The sequence below is a fragment of the Epinephelus fuscoguttatus genome, linkage group LG10, assembly GCF_011397635.1.
Source record: "Epinephelus fuscoguttatus linkage group LG10, E.fuscoguttatus.final_Chr_v1".
NCBI lineage: Eukaryota > Metazoa > Chordata > Actinopteri > Perciformes > Serranidae > Epinephelus > Epinephelus fuscoguttatus.
Window position 1 is genome coordinate 32,709,784 of NC_064761.1, and position 16,338 is coordinate 32,726,121.

General features: G+C 41.7%; 1 protein-coding gene across 1 annotated transcript in view; it reads right to left on the bottom strand.

Annotated features, from left to right (window-relative positions):
* Nucleotides 1–3,505: 3,505 nt before the first annotated feature.
* fgf22 (fibroblast growth factor 22) overlaps nucleotides 3,506–16,338 on the bottom strand; it is a 34,526-nt gene continuing 21,693 nt past the window's right edge. The window contains exons 2-3 of the mRNA XM_049588972.1: nucleotides 6,436–6,539; nucleotides 3,506–4,263 (exon numbers count right to left, since the gene is read on the bottom strand). Of these exons, the coding sequence (XP_049444929.1) occupies nucleotides 4,069–4,263; nucleotides 6,436–6,539 (299 nt within the window). The 3' untranslated portion in view covers nucleotides 3,506–4,068. The remainder of the gene's footprint in view (nucleotides 4,264–6,435; nucleotides 6,540–16,338) is intronic.

Below are 16,338 nucleotides of genomic sequence, written 5' to 3' on the forward strand. Positions count from 1 at the left end.
CTGTTTTTCCAACCAAGTCACCAGAAAAAATGTTCACCTTGTAGCTACATTTCGGTAGATCATTCGTTACATTTGTACATTATTTTAAAGCAGATAAGTTGAAACTGTAAGTTTCTCAACAATGCTGTAGTGAATGTGTGTTTAGGTAAAGGCACAAAAACCTCTTGGTAGTGGTTAGAAAAAGATCATGTTTTATCTTGAAGCACCCACATTTGGTGGCACAAAAACGCTGAAAAAGCAGGGACAGGTCAGCGAAAAACACTCGGGTTCAGTGGCTCAAACACCACTGGGAAACGAAGTGAAGGTTCGGTAAAAATGCAGAGATCGGAGGCTCAAATGCAGCAGGGAAATGCAGCGAAGGGTTGGTAAAAACACAGATTGATCGCTCAAAACCCGCCGAGAAACACAGTGAAAAGTCTGTAAAAACACCATGGATTGGTGGCTCATATGCTACAGAAAAAAGCTGCGAAGGGTCATTAAATCCACCCAGGATCAGTGGCTGAAATGCTGCTGGAAAACTAAAACTAACTATAAGGAGTGTGTAACTTTCAGAAAAACAGGACTTCGGAGCAATGGGTGTTCGTCTTTGGGATAACGGGCTGTAGGAGAAATGGGCTTTTGCTCCAGTTGTACATTTTTTGGACTAATGGGGCTTTGGAAATTTGGGCAGTTGGAACAACGGCATGGCACCACTATTTCTTGGTTGGGCCCAGTGACTTCTTGGAGTTTCTGCAACTGGCCATTTCTATACTCTGGCATTTGTGCAGGTAAAACAAACTATGTGTTTTCTTTAGTGAGCTTTGGTGTTGTTATGCTGATTTTGTTACCTTTAGACACCCCAATTGCAGTCTTTCTGCTAAGTTAGCTGGCTGCTAATGAAACCTTCATATTTAGCGTATAGACATGAAAGTGCTATCGTCTTTCTCACTTAACTCTTAGCCAAAAAAGCAAATAAGCGGATTTTCCAAAATGCCAAACCTCTCTTTTAGATGACATGTCTGTGTTTTACAGTTTAAATATAACAGCAACAAACAGAACAATTACAAATAGTTCAAAATTTAACAATCCCTCACAGCTGAGAACAAAGACATTTGCATGGCAACAGTACTGGCAGACCCCCCATACTGATATTTGTGTGCTGCACCCAGACCTTTTGGAGCGGCACTACAGTGTGACTTCACGCCATTCTGACCAGACATGTACCCCGTCACAGTAATCTCACATTATGACAGGCTGAAAGCTTGGCCTTTATTCACCCCAAACAGCCACTATTCATCCCCGACTCTCCTTTCTGTTCACTGAAAGGACCGAGTGGCCTCCTGTGCCACTGGAGGGCTCGTCTGTGTGTAAATGACCTTGGTGCTCGGGTGTATAGTTCATAACCGCAGACCTTTCATCAGACACGGGGAGATCCTCCACATCAACGCCTCTCCTGCTGTGAGTTTTGTCATGATTATGATGAGGAGGGGGATTATGTCGGAGAGCTCTGATGGAGATGTTAGCAACACTTAACAATCAGTGCCACGCACGAGACAAGATTAAAATGCCGTCTTTGCACTTCATACTTTTTCAGACTAGATTTTAAAAAGGCTTGCTAGTGTAAGGGAGTGAGCCATGACTCGTGATTCATCCACATTTTTATTGAAGTTTACCAAACTCAGCATGGACCAAGGCACTCGAATGATTTCACTTTGCTGAAATGAATCTAAAGACTGTTTGTTCTGAGACGTTAGCCTTATATACAACCTACTATTACTGGCCTATATAGCTGACAGCTGTTTATGATAAGTGGATCACAATTGTACCGATATCCAGTAGTAATACCATACAAAATGAGCTGAATATGGACTTGAATACGATTACTTTTTTCCCTTCTTCTTTTTTTAACAGTATGACTACAATCCAACACAAAAAGTTGACAATAACAATAAACATCAACTTCAAACAGTTAAAGAGTACAAAATGTTTTAAATATATTAAATGTTCTATTAGCAACAGCCTTGTTGAGAAAATGTTAGCAAGACTTAACAGAGAGGCAGTATGTAATAACCATTTACTACTGTGTACAAAATTAATGAAGTTGTCGCTATGTGACATCTGCGTTACCTATGGCTGCTATAATGCATTAAATGACTCAAAACGTATATTATTATTTCACGACTGAATTAAGGACCAAGAATCAGAGACTAGAGACACAATGCATTTTTTTTCTGATACTGATTCCTAATCTATTAGCTGTTGGTTGAATGAGAGAAGCAGTCCGACAGAAGCATGCACAAACATGTAAAAGGTCATCCAGCATATTATCCCAGTAGTTAGCTTAGTTTCTGTTGTGTTCTTATCATACGTAGACATATACAGACAGAACAGTACATTTATCAATGTGTTTGAGTCAGCAGAGATTTTTATCTCCTCTGTGCAGTTCAGGTGCAGATCAGTGTCTCTTCTTATCCAGTAGTGTCAGTACGGTATATCCCAAGCAACAATCAGGGTTTTGGATTTGCAGCAGGGCCATAGCCAGAATTTCAGAAATACTCGGGTCACAGGTCCAAATCCCCCCTTTTATTAGTTATTTGTCATGTTGTTTTTGAATGATATGAACCCTCACCACTTTACTCTACATAATATAAAATCTGTTGGAGTTGTTTTGTTTAGGCCTACTGTTGGTCTAGTCCAGGGGTAGGCAACCTGCTCCGGAGTCACATGTGGCTCTTTAGCCCCTCTCCAGTGGCGCCCTGTGGCTTTGACAAAAAAATGGAAATGAATAATAGTTATTGTTTCGACATTCTGATTTTATATGCCAGTGTTGTAGGCTCAAAGAAATTCTTACATTTTCCAATAGTAAAAGATATGAAGCCTATATACCAAATAAAGACAACTAAAATGTTTATGTTTATTTTTGTCAAAAATGGCTCCTGTGTTAGTAAAGGTTGCCGACCCCTGGTCTAGTCATATTTAGCCTTACAAAAAAATAGCATGAGAAACTTTTCACTATCACATTTCATGCATGAAATGTCTAAAAAACTTTTTTTTTTTTTTGCCATGATTTTTCGTGGACAACAGTAATCACTTCCAGGCAGGCAACTGGTAATTGATTTATTAAATAATTTTTTAGCCCTAACTGTATATTTTCACCGCTTTAACCTTACACACTAATTGATCGAGGCAGCGGAGAGTGGCAACTCCAGTGTTTTGCAAGGTAAAATTACTGTTTTTTCAATGGAGTCTAGTGACTTTACAGCTTCAGTTCCCAGAATAGGCTGTCTGACAGCAAGGTAAAGCAGTGAAAATATTCTAAATATAATGTACACTTAAACTAAAATTGATTACTTTAGGTGGACCTTTTTTTTAGGTAACTAAAAACTAACCAATTGAGGCAGCGCTTTCTCAGCACAGTTTCATTTTATGTATGTGATGTGGGTGTGTTTTCCTACCCGAAAGTCATTACAAACAAACATGGTGATTTGGTCTATATGTAAATTCAGTGAAATACTGGGGACCCCAACCACCTAAAAGTCAACCAGAAATACAGAGAACATCAACGTCCTCAGTCGGAGCTGTGGCCCTGGCTTGTAGTTATTTCAAAGTTGCTTATTTTTGTTTTAATAGTGAAGCTTGAAAATATAATTTTTGCTGTACGTGATGCTTTTGTTCTTATTTAGCTGAGCATCAAAAAAAATAGGCTAAATAACAAACCAGTGAGCCGTATTTTGTTGTTTCTTAGCCTTGCTGTCCCTTTTCAGCCCTCTTATAGCCTCTTAAAGTCACCCAAACATCGCTTTACATGCAGTTCAGGCACACAGACAGATACTGTGGCCAGACAGATGGCTGGAGTATAATTCTACTGTATATTTACTGTATTATTGAACATCATTAGAAAATGGAGAAAATAACTTAAACGTACATATTATACTAACTCTACAAATGTTACAACCCTCAACAAATGTACATTTATGTGACAGGAGGATGGAGTAATAAAAATAAAGATTGCCGTCATGGCTAGATCAACACTAGTGTGAGGAGGCAGGTGAGCCGGCCAGTCGCCGGTCAGAGTTCAGGCTTGGGCAGCTAGGAGGGGAGCATGGGCAGGAAATGAGTAGACGGGTGTCTTCGACGAGCCTTGTGGCCTCGCCGTGGCTTTCCCCGCCCATTCAGCGAAACAAACATCTGCCTCCCACCGTGCTTCCAACGGAGGGAGGCGTACGTGTTGTAGCCGTTCTCCTCAATGCGCTCCTTGAACTTGCAGCTCGGGTTGTACTTCACCTGCGATCACAGGGAGGAAGACAGAGACGTTAAAGAGGTTATAACAGATGAGTGAATAGCAAACAGCTGACTGCTATTCCTGCTGTGCTATTCTAGGCCAGCTTCCAAGTGCACAAAGGTTAATATCTGTTGTTGCAGTAAAAGACCTGCCTGGTGTTTGTAGCTGATAGAGTTCTGCATCAAGTATTAAGCTGGTTTGTCTTTTTAATGCTACAGTAGAAGCAGAATCAAAGGGCTGGTTCACCCAAACTGAAAAAAAAAACATAATTTTGTGTCTAGCCAAACAAACAGTTTTGAGGTTTCGAGATGTCCACCTCTGAAACTTTTTTCCCATCAACCCATACAGTTTGCGTCAGTGGAATTTTGTTTGTGCTGCTCAAAGCATTGAAGAATTTAAACCCAAAAGCAGCATGTCTTTCCAGAAACAATGTTCTGGTTACTCGCAATAATCCACAGTTAAGTTTTCATTGGGACTGACCTCTGAAAACTGATCACTGACTGAAACTGATCACAATGAGGTCTGTGATATATTCTGAGTAACCAGGACATTGTTACTGGAATAAAATGTTGCTATTTTTGAATTACATTCTTTAACGGTTTCAGCTGCAGACACAAATTCAAAACCTCAAAAGACCTCAGAAAACCACAAATTAAACCTAAAATATTGAGAACATTTAGGGTGAACAATGCTCTTTAAGGTCCAGTGTGTATGAGTCAGGGGGATATATTGGCAGAAGTGGAATATGATATGACAAGTACGTTTCTTTAGTGTATAATCACCTGAAAATAAGAATTGTGTTTTTGTAACCTTAGAATGAGTCATTTATATCTGCAAAGGGAGCAGGTCCTCGTTCATGTCATTTGCACCACCATGTTTCTACAGTAGCCCAGAATGGACAAACCAAACACTGGCTGGAGATAGAGCAAACATGAAGTTAACAGAGGTTAACAGGAGCCGGACTCAGACATGACAAACAGCTTTGTAGAAATACTGATTTTTAACCTGAAACTGTTTTCTTCAGTGTTTTACTGGTTTTATTCACCTGGCCTGTTTGTTTTTGAGAGGAGGAGACCTTTGCGAATAAATTGGCTCCCAGGAAAAACCCTCAGAACTATGAACACTGAAGGAATTCTAACCAGGAGAAGTTTCAGATCATTGCAGTCTGCAATCCTCACTGCTAGATGCCACTAAATCCCCCTAAATGTTACACACTACTACCGAAAATTGATAAAATATTGAGAATAATTTGAGTGAACAAAACCCATAGTATTCTCAAAATAAAGTTATTAATGAAAAATACCTTTTTAATCAACAATTGATGTGAAAATCATTGTTTCTCCTTTCTGATCCAAGTCTTCTTTTAAGTAACGGGCCTTTTTTGCCTGTGAAGCGATCTGTGAAGGTAATCCAACAGCCACTTTTTCCATGGGTGGTTACCACCTCTTATCAGGCAGTCAAAGAGTCTTGAAAGATATTGTAGTGACAAGAGATTCTGCTGCATTCCCTTTTTCAGATCCTTATCTGCCATAATGAGGCCCTGTCTGTGATAGCATCAGGATAGTATGAGACTGCCGTGATTCACCTGCCTTTTTTCTCATTATGTGGGGTTTCAGACCTGGGTCTTCAGATCTGTTTATGTCTTATTTACTACGGTAAAGGCACTTCTCTTATCACTGCTGCTGACTGATTGCTTGTCCCTGATTTCTCCGTTTCCAAGATGTAAATACATGAGCTAGACACCACACACCTCAGGTCTGATGTGTGGCTGATTTTAACAAAGAGAGGTGATTACTTTTGAAAGCTTGCTGTGGGAAACAATTGGCAGATAGCACGCGAAGACCTTTAAAGGAGCCCAGCTGGCTCTTTGTCACTGCTGGTTGGGTGTCTCTTCTCTGCTATTTATTTTGACAGTGGAACAAGCCAACTCAAGCTGCAGGTATCATCAGCCGTGGGCCCAGGTGTACAGCCATGATTGATTGTAACACTCTGAACTTTCTCTGGACTTCCCGGCAGAAGATTCCCTTCTCTTCAGCAGAATCAAACATGTTTGGGTAGGCACTCATTTGGGACCCCTATACACATATACCTCCCCTACCCTGGCCACCCTCCTCCCCTTTCACAGCCCTCCCATCTTGACCTCCAGAAACAATGTTGCCAGGTTGTATACGCACCGATCCAAAGAGCGTGCCTTTCTTGGACATAGCTAAGTACAGCCCGGTGCTGACAGATTTGATGGCAACAACTCCCACACTGACAGATCGGATTTCCATCAGGCCTGGAAAATAAAAGAGGGAACAAGAGTCTGGGTTAGAAACATCTAGCTTTGGGAGTTTCCCCATCAAAAGCCACTCTATCATTAGCGATTAGGATACCAGACAGCCATATGCTTCAGGGAGAGGGAGTCCAAGAGGAGAGAAAAAGAGACACACATACACAGGACATGCACAATGGCCCGAGAGAGCTCCCTTTGTGTGAAGATAAGTCAAGCTTAGCATTTCTAACATCATTTTATGGTTTGATCATATCAGAAAAGGCAGAAAGTTAAAATTATTTTCTCATAGAAGCTTAATTGAACAACTTTACCTATGCACACCTATGGACCACATCCTGAACTACATAAAATTTGTAATACACACTTCTGTAGCACACACATACACGCTGTCTAAGTATGTTTCCATTCAAACCTCCTGACTCCAGATGTGACACTCCATCCTTATGATGCCCAGTGTTGTTTACTGAGGGACACAAAACCAGTGTCTGCGGGCCACTTAAGCAGCCACTCCAACTCACTTCACCCCATGAAAAAGCTGGCAAGCTTGTGGGCTAATTGTTTCCTCTGGGCACTGATTGCAAACAAGTCCCATGTGGTTCACTCTTGATCTGGTTTTTGTCTGCACACAAAAATAAAGGCACACACCCATTGTCATGGCTACGACGAGGAGATGTTTGGGAGATGACCTGAGGGCTTACCGCAGGGTTCTGAATAGCAGCTAATTGCTAGAGATGAAGCTCTCTTCTGGATGATATTTTTCTGGCTTTATTCACCCACTTACACCTTCAAAAGCGCCCTGATGTGGCCCTGCTATCTGATCAGAGCACGGAATCTTCTTTTAACACCCCTGGAAACCAAGTCTGTGCAGAGAAAACATGTTGCTGCTCAAGGGCTAGGCACTGCAGTATATTTGTGAAAAGGGGATTGTTGGCTTTGGATAGATGCTGTAAACATAGCACCAGATCAAGGTGCTGACGGACAGGGTGATCCAAAGCTGGTAGGAAACGCAAGTCATAAAAGCAGCAGTGGGCCACTGGCCACCCAACTGACCAACCCCCAGCTGCTTTGGTACAACCGCAAGTCTTGTGCAGGGCAGTGACTGAGCAGTCTCACTGGTCTAACCCATCCAGCAATGAAAAATAAACGCTCACATCAGGGGTTTTGCAGGTGCTACCCCCCTTTCTACTTATTTATTTGTGCAAATTCAGATTTTGTTTGGAAAGAAGAGTAAAGCTGAACTTGGCACAAAGGCTTGACTTAATATGTTGTTGCATGAAATAATGAGTTATGTATTTGTTTTAGAACTAGCTTTAAAGGGTACGTTCACATTTTTTCCAAGTCTGTCTTAATACACAAGTCCTCTGAATTAAATGGCCAAATAAGTTGTTTGTCCATCCTGATTTTATTACCCTTATTGGCGAGATGACATCATTTGTCTGTACCTGCCAGAAGCATCTGTTCTCTGTTTCATAGTTTACGTTTGGTTAGGTTTAAGCACAACAATGACTCGGTTAACTTTAGGGAAAGTTCATGGTTTGTTTTAAAATGAGTACTTGGGTAAGGTTATAGAAACATTGTGGTTTAGGCTTAAATTACTACTTTGCTAAGCTTATGGATGCTTCGGCTTCATGGCCACAATAGTAAACACCTGGTTAAACTGTTCCCTTCCAGACATGTTTTAACATGTGTAGAAATACTAATTGATTAATTAACATTTTGTTTGAAATGGTTTTACCATATACAAAGAAAAAAGAAAATTATCCCTGTTTGAGAAGTTCTGGATCTGGCCTCTGCCTACGCTGTTCCATTCACTTTCTGCTTTCTCCAGTGCTAAAACAAAGTGTGGAGATAAGTCTGACTATGTGAGGCTAGTGCTAAGTTGACTGGTGGAAGAGCAGTGTGCATCAAGATGGCTAACATTAGCTAGTGGCTAACATTAGGAGTCTGCTGTGCACCAAAATCAGCAGTTAGCAGTCGATCAGAATCGTAGGTGTAGTTAGCATCTTTCATTTGTTGATGTTGTGTTTTAGCTTGTTAGCTTGTAACTGGCAGCGGCTGACACAGTGTTACTGTCTGTGAAACACACAATAGTATCTGCTAAGGCAACCGGTACAGTAAATTTTCAGCACAGAGCTTTCATTTTAAAGTGCCATTTCCTGCTGTAGAGAGAGTGAATAATGGACAGCTACTCAACAGAGACAGCAAACTAGCTTCACAACGTTGCCAAATACAAGTATAACTCTCTCTGTGTGGACCTTGAACTAATGACTATGGAGAAATCTAGAACACGTGGCGGGACCAGTTGGGAACCACTGTGCTAAGGTGTTACAGTGTGTTCACATAGGTGTGGTTTACACCCAAAAACTAAACACTATCATTTGCTGTCAAAACTGACACCATGCTAATGCGAACTATTACTCTCTGTACTGACAAATCCGCTCTGTGCTGGCAGTTGCCGGTGTTGTGTTGAACTCTGTTCCCCCATCAATATGTTTCCCATATCTAGTCTAGCTTGCCCAGTGTACATTTGAATCTTGGATTTTAGGTAAATGCACAGTAATGTTAGCCTGGAAATCCAGACCCAAATCTAGAAAGATTTAGGGTCTGGCCATGAGTAATGAAAATGGCCCAACTCGAGGGGTGGCACCAAGCATGCATTTGTAAATATCACTGCACGCAGTTGGATAACACTACGACCAATCAGAACAATACACGGGATGGCGTATACGCTTAGTTACCAGTGGAGCTAACTGGTAGATTAGACTCTTGCCTTAACCGGTCGGCAAAACAGCAAAAACGTCCTTCTTGCAAAGGAAAGATTCGAGCGCCGTCTTCTGTTCCTCTTTTAGAGAAAAAGCCAAGTCTAACTCGTTCATTGTAGCGGCCAAAGCTGTTTCAAACAACTGGTGTTCATCTGTAGCCACCTTGCAATGTTTACTGACTGATTCTAGACTTCGTCATCGCAGCGCTGTCGTCATCTGTTTAGCTCGCCTCTGGTCCGCCTATATCGGATACACCGATGTGATTGGTGCAGCTCGGTTTCATGGGCATAGGTAATGAGCATCGTTACTGATTGCCAGAGCAACTCGCTGAGCAAATTCAAATTGCGCTCTCGCGAGAACTCTGGATTTCTAGGGTACAGTAATGGCCCCCTTCAGTGAAAACACCTCGATTGCGATGAACTTAAAGGCTTGGGAACAATTGTGGCCTTGCTTAGAAAAAACAACACTGACTGTCGGTTGTAAATCTGATGTTTTGTTGACTCATTCAACCATGCAAACCGTCTCCCTATGCTGACTGTTTTACTCTAATGTAACACCTGACTTCCTCCTTTGCTCCCTCTTCATTACTACAGCTGCTGCTTTGTCACTTGATAGCAAACAGACGTTTTGGGGCTCACACTGAAACAACTGGTGGTGCTGTTCTTGGGTCTCTAGCAGGGCTGCCACCGACTAAGAATTTTCCTAGTCAACCAATAGTTGTTACTCAGGGCCATTCGTCGACTAGTTGGCCGCATGTTTACGATATTAATGTAACTGTTAAATTATACATTTTGGGCGGGGCAACACAGTGGTTTGAGTTTAAGGTTAAGTGACTTCTGTCTGACTGCCAAGCATGGCCACTTCCTGTGTCTGTCTTTTCAAATTAAATTTTGTTTTTTTTTTTCTCTCTTTGACCAAGTGACCGATGAAATCATGCCGACTAATGACCTTTCTGGTCGACTAATGTTTGGTCGACTGTTAGGGGGCAGCCCTAGTGTCTAATACAGAACTCAGATGCTCATATGTGCATTGAAAGTGCTTTTGGTTTTCTGTATTTGTATCTCTCATGACTACTATGTAGTTAAGAGATCCCCTTCTGAAGTAATCTGATGCAAAGAGATGGGGAAAAAAACTCTTTACAGCCAGCATGGACAGGAACAATAATTACAGCGACACAAACAGTTTCCATTTGGGGCATGTGAGTATTCATAACAGTCTTGAAAATGCGACTGCAAACAAAGGTGCTACTAACCGCTCTTCTCTACAGCTTAGCTGCTAATATTATCAGACCACTGGTTTCAAAGAGCTCATCTGAAGAGCTCCACAACTTAAAAACACACATCTGCTGGTCCCATCACTCTAAACACAACTATCTCAAACTTTTTTCTTTTTTTTTCAGCTCTGAACATCCCCAGTCGTGCTTACCAAGTGAGGTCATCTACTTTATGCACAAAGAAGTACAGAGAGTAAAGAGGAGGAAAGAAAAGACGAGGAAGGTAAACAAACACAAACTCCTGTTGAGTGTCTTTCTTCTCTGACAGGACCGTGTAAATGAAGCCCTCTCTCTGCTCGCCGCAGCTGCAGGGAAGGGAGGGGAATGCCTCAGTTGAGTCCATCCAGGTACCAGCCCAGCTGCACCCCCATCATTCCTGCGCTGCCTCTGATCCTCCGAGGAAACATTAACACTTTGATGGCAGCCTCCTCTTTACGAGCTGTGTTTACAAACACCGGGTGTGCTACGGTGGCACCTGGAGCGTGCAAGGGACTCATAAGCAATTAGCTGAGGCCCGGCTGGTGATTGGAGCGCTGCAAGGATTTATGGGGGATTAGTCCAGGCCAATGAAAACCGCTGGTGCCTGAAAGTGGTGCCAGCAGTCATTGCCATTATTTGCTGGTTTGAGTTCCAGGCACAGTAGGTGTGTTGGATGGATGTTTGTCACATCTGAGACGTTGCAAAGAGTTGGCCGTGAATAGTTAAGTCAGGTTTTAAAAGTTTAAAAAAAAGTCTTGAACAAATCGCAGTTTAGAATAATCTACTAGCTAATATCTGTATTGATAGGTAAGTTTGTGTTAGCAATAATTTTGCAAAGCATTTCAGCAAAAACAAGACTGTAGCACATTAAATATTGTTCAGTCTCTTTTCCAGTCTCATAGGTAGCCTACATGTCATTTCATTCATACATGCTGCTGTAGCAGCCAGCAGACACAAAAGATCTGAGGACATGAAATGGGGATTTCACATTGTCTCGAGGAATCACTCGGGCTCTGGACGCTTGACCACACATCTATAAAGACCAGTTAGATCCATATAACTCACAGTCCTCCCTTTGAAAAGTCACTCCATTGTGCTGGAAGCCTGAGAAATCAGAGCGAGGTATTCCAAGCTATTAGAGGGTTTTCCTAACTGCTGAAATCCAAAGGTCACTTTACTGGAGGAAAAGGCTGTGTGCTGAGTTTAGCCTCCAGACTTGTAGAAATTTGCTGTGATATAGATGTTTTCTAGAAGTATGTATTTTTGACTGAAACTTGTGTTATTATAAAAGGGTTTTAAAAATATAGTCCACCGATTTGATTGATGGCGGCTCTTTAGAAATGCTAAAATGATTTATCTGGATTTTTTGAAACCCCCTGCAAACCAACATAAATTTTAGTTGTATCTCACATTTTAAGTGCATTATGGGGCTAATCCTCCCTTTAATAATCCTTTTTTGTAACATATGGCCTGGTGTAAATTCAAAGAATTGTAATCTACATAAGAGGGCAGGAATATTTAGTTTGTTCTAATAAAATGATCTTATTCTAGTATAATGTTTGACTATGTTTAGAGAAAATTAAAGTTTTTAAAATTGTGAATAATGTTTATTCAAGAACTGTTTCAAATCTTTAACAAAATCACAATTGAAAAGAAGAGAGAGTAACAATTGAGACAAATTAATTCTTTGTTCCTGAGTTGCATTGGAAACTGAGGGTCACTCCCGCTCCATGTTCTGCTGAGCAAGTATCAACTGATGGCCCTATTGAGCTCATGAAAAAGGTACTTTTGGCTTCCCACTTGCAATTGGCAAGATCTCTTAACCTTTGACATGTTTTGGCTGGGACTGTCAATAAGCTCAAGCTGCCATTACAAGCAAATCCTGCACTATACATGTCTAGTCAACTGTGGACTTGCCATTTATTTCTCCTCTATGGGATTTTTAAAAGCATAGAAAAAAGTCTTTTACCCAGTCTTTTTTTTTTTACTCTTTCTTTTCTTTCCGTCCCCCATTTTTTGGACGTTAGCCCAACGTCAGATCATTCAAGCCTTTTCTGACTTTGAAAAAAAAAAGGCAGAAAGGAAAGAGAGAGACACTCTCACGGGGTTCCCTTTTGTCAGACTCATGGTATGGGGGAGGAGGAGGGAGTGAGTACAGGGTGAAGGTGCTGGTTATAAGATGGGGGTTTCGGTGGTGGGGGCAGGCGCTTCCAATGGCTGCTCCCCCAAATAAGTCTTTGTTACTCACCTGAGAGGTGAAGAGCTAGACAAGATCTTATTAATGACCAAGCGTTTTGAATGGGGCTCTACAAAGTGTGGCAAAATGGTTCCTTTCATCGCAAATTTAAAGCAGAAAAGAGTGAAAGACTGAGCAAAGAGAGAGTGAGAAAAAGAGATTTTTCTGCTCCTTTCCTCCTGTCTTCTTTTTGTTCCTTTTCCCAGGTCTTTAATTTCTTGGGTTGCCCCCTTGAGCAGCCCTCCATGGCTCAGTGCTCGACCAGAGCAGAGCCTGGGAATCTTGGAGTTCCCGCTGTGCTCCTGCTCTTGATTGACATACCTTTTCAATTATTTCACAGTTTGCTTGCTTTTTAAACGAAGAGGGCCCTGTTGTTTTTTTCCTTCTGCCCTCCTTTTCAAAACACAAGCTTTTCATGTCGGGTCTGGGCTGCCGGGCCTAATGGCTGTGACCAGCACCTTTGATCTGCCATGACCCCCTCGAAGGGTCTGGTACTGGGCGAAGCAGCCGCCTGTGTGTATCAGCACAGACAAAGGCTGCATCACTCACTATTGCTTTAAACACCTTGAGAGATTACCATGAGAACAGGCGCTCTAGTGGAGGCCATCACAGGTGCTGTGATATGGAAACTTGGACATTAACCCTTGAATGTACAGTAAAATACCAACCAATGACTAGCAAGGACTTATGGAGAACCTGCATACAATTTATGTTTTCACCAAAAAAACAAACTCAGGTATATTCTAGTATATTTATGCATCTTTGGCTCATGGACACCACTGCACAGTTTTCACTGGTTTTTGAGGAACCATTGAGAACATAACACTCCACTGACAAAAAATGAAACAGAAGCTACACTCACTACGGGCTTTAAATGCAAGCCAACCTGTAATCCACTTGGTGTGTTTTCTGATATAGATTACAGTTAGAAACATCAGTCAAAATGTTGTTTTCAGGGTTGCTTGCACTGATGCAGAATTTCAGAAATGTTTGAGACGATCCGACAATCACACCAAATTAACGCAGTGATTGCCTGGAGGTGTGGAAGCTGGCAAGATTTGAACTTCTCTCCTTGGGCGTTTTCTCACATGAACTCAGGAAAATGTCCAGAGATTAGGTCTGTACATTGTCCAGAGTTTCCCCGTCACACCTGTAGCGCACAACATGACATTATCTGTGTCGCAAGCGTTCTCACCTACCGGAAATACTCAGTTTGGTTGAGGCAAGGGATGGCGCATGGGCTGAGCGTGCAGGAGGCAGAACAAGACATGGATTACAATGCTGTCACGTAGCCAGTTGGCCATAAACAACAGTGTCTTGCCCTTCCTTGAATTTGTCTGGGGATTTTGGCTTTTGCCCTCACCGACAGAAGTCATCTCTCCATTTAAACATTTCGTTTCTGTCTTTGTTTAAATAACCTGTCTTCTTCACCCTTGGATGTTTGTTTTCTTCTGGTTTTGAGCTGCATGATAGAAACATCACCAATATGTCCACTTGCTCACTACGAATTTTCGGACGGTGAACCCCTATATTCACACATGAGCTCAACCAAACATTACACAGACTTTGTGTTGTGATTACAGTGATGTGAAAGTGAAACAGAGTTCTTGGGCAGAGATTCTGTGGCAGTGGGGTGCAGTCAGAAGGAGGCTGTGATGGCAGGGTTTTCCCCACTTTCCCCACTAAGTTTTGCCTGTAGATGTGGTCAGACGACACATCGTACAACCCAGTTTATTTATAGCACACAGAGGCTTTTAGGTGTATACAAAACAACCAAGATATTAAAGGAATGCTTCAACCATAAATTGATATTTTGTACATCTGTTACTGAACCCATGAGTAATTAAGTTGAATTTGTGAATAAGGCTATGCCTCCACAGTGAACGAAAAATCCAAAAACTAACAAAATTCTGTTTACAAACTCCCACACTACTCACACGGACCATATAATCAAAGCCTCATTAATCCAGTCGTATGCTCAGTACTTCCCAAACATGTCCTCACTAGAACCTCACTATTTAAAACACTTCCACATACGAGTAGCTCACCTGGGCAAGCGTGTGCGATTGAACACTGTGAGTGCATTCTACTGAGCAGTTCAAATGCACGTGAGACTGTTGATGTAGTTTTTAAATAGTGAGATTTTAGCGAAAATGTGTGTAGGAAGTACTGAGCATACGACTGGATTAATGAGACTTTGATTATATTGCATGAGTTGGGTGAGAGTTTGTAAACAAATTGGTTAGTATTGTCGCCTTACAGCAAGAGGATTTCTGGTTCGAACCTGGGGTGGAGGGTTCAGGTCTCAGGGTGAGGGATCCCCTCTGCGCGGAGCTTGCATGTTCTTCCTGTGTCAGCGTGGTTTTTCTCTGCGTACTCCAGCTTCTTCTTACAGTCCAAAGACATGCAGGTTGGCCATAGGTGTGAATGCGAGTGTGAATAGTTGTGTGTTTCATGTGTGAAGCCTGCCTCTCGCCTAGTGTCAGCTGGGATAGACTTCAGCACTGCCGCAACCCCCACCAGGATAAGCTGTTACGGACAATGAATGAATGTTCCTAATACGACCCCCTTTTACCTTAATTCATCAAGTATTTTCTCTGTTTTTGGATTCTGCGTTCACTGTGGAGACGTGTGGGTAAAACAGTTTTCTTTACAAAGTCAGCATAACACAGGGTGAGTAATTGATCTTAAACATTATCTTAATCAAAATCTTAAACATGAATTTAGACCACATATAAAAAGTGGCTCAGAAAATGGTTCCATTGTGATTTTTTTCTGAATGTGGTGCCATTAAGAAGTGATGTGTTTCACTTGATAGGAAAAGAAAATCTGATGTGAGATAGGTTTACCTGCAGTCTGAAAGGCAGCCAAAGAAAAACAAGCATACATGCACGCTTGCCCTTTCATTTAATAGTCCATAAAGCGTAATCATGACTTTTGATTTGGGGCAGAGGCCACTGTTTATGCCCTGACAATATAATGTTGAGCCACAAAAACTTTGATTACGGCCCTTGTGGCGACAGATCAAATCCAAAGCAAGTGGTGTGTCAGCAGAAAAATAACAGCTTCTGTGTCAGTGGGTCAGAGGCCATGCTGAGAGCAGAATCAGTGCTCTGCTTTCACTTTTAAACATGCTCTGTCTGAGAAATATACTTAACAAATGTATACACATAATGAAATATCAACATAACATATGTTTCAGTCAATAACTACATATCTGTGTTACCTTCCTAATTCTTGGCGTGAGTGGAAGAAAAATCCAGACACTTTATAATGATTGGTAGCTGATGAAGGAATGTCTTGTCAGGAGACTCATATACTGAGAGGCTGATGGTTACTTATACACAGTCATCAATACACTGATACATCTACTTTGTGGCATATGATACTGGATCGGTGATGATCTCATTGCAGTGAGTGGCTGATAGGAAAGCTGATCTTCAATTTGCTGTGGGATATGACAGTGCTGCTGAGGCAGAGAGATGACTTACAGGAAACGCAGTGTGCTGGACTGAAATAGTTTGCAATTTGAATTTTATTGTGTATTTCACT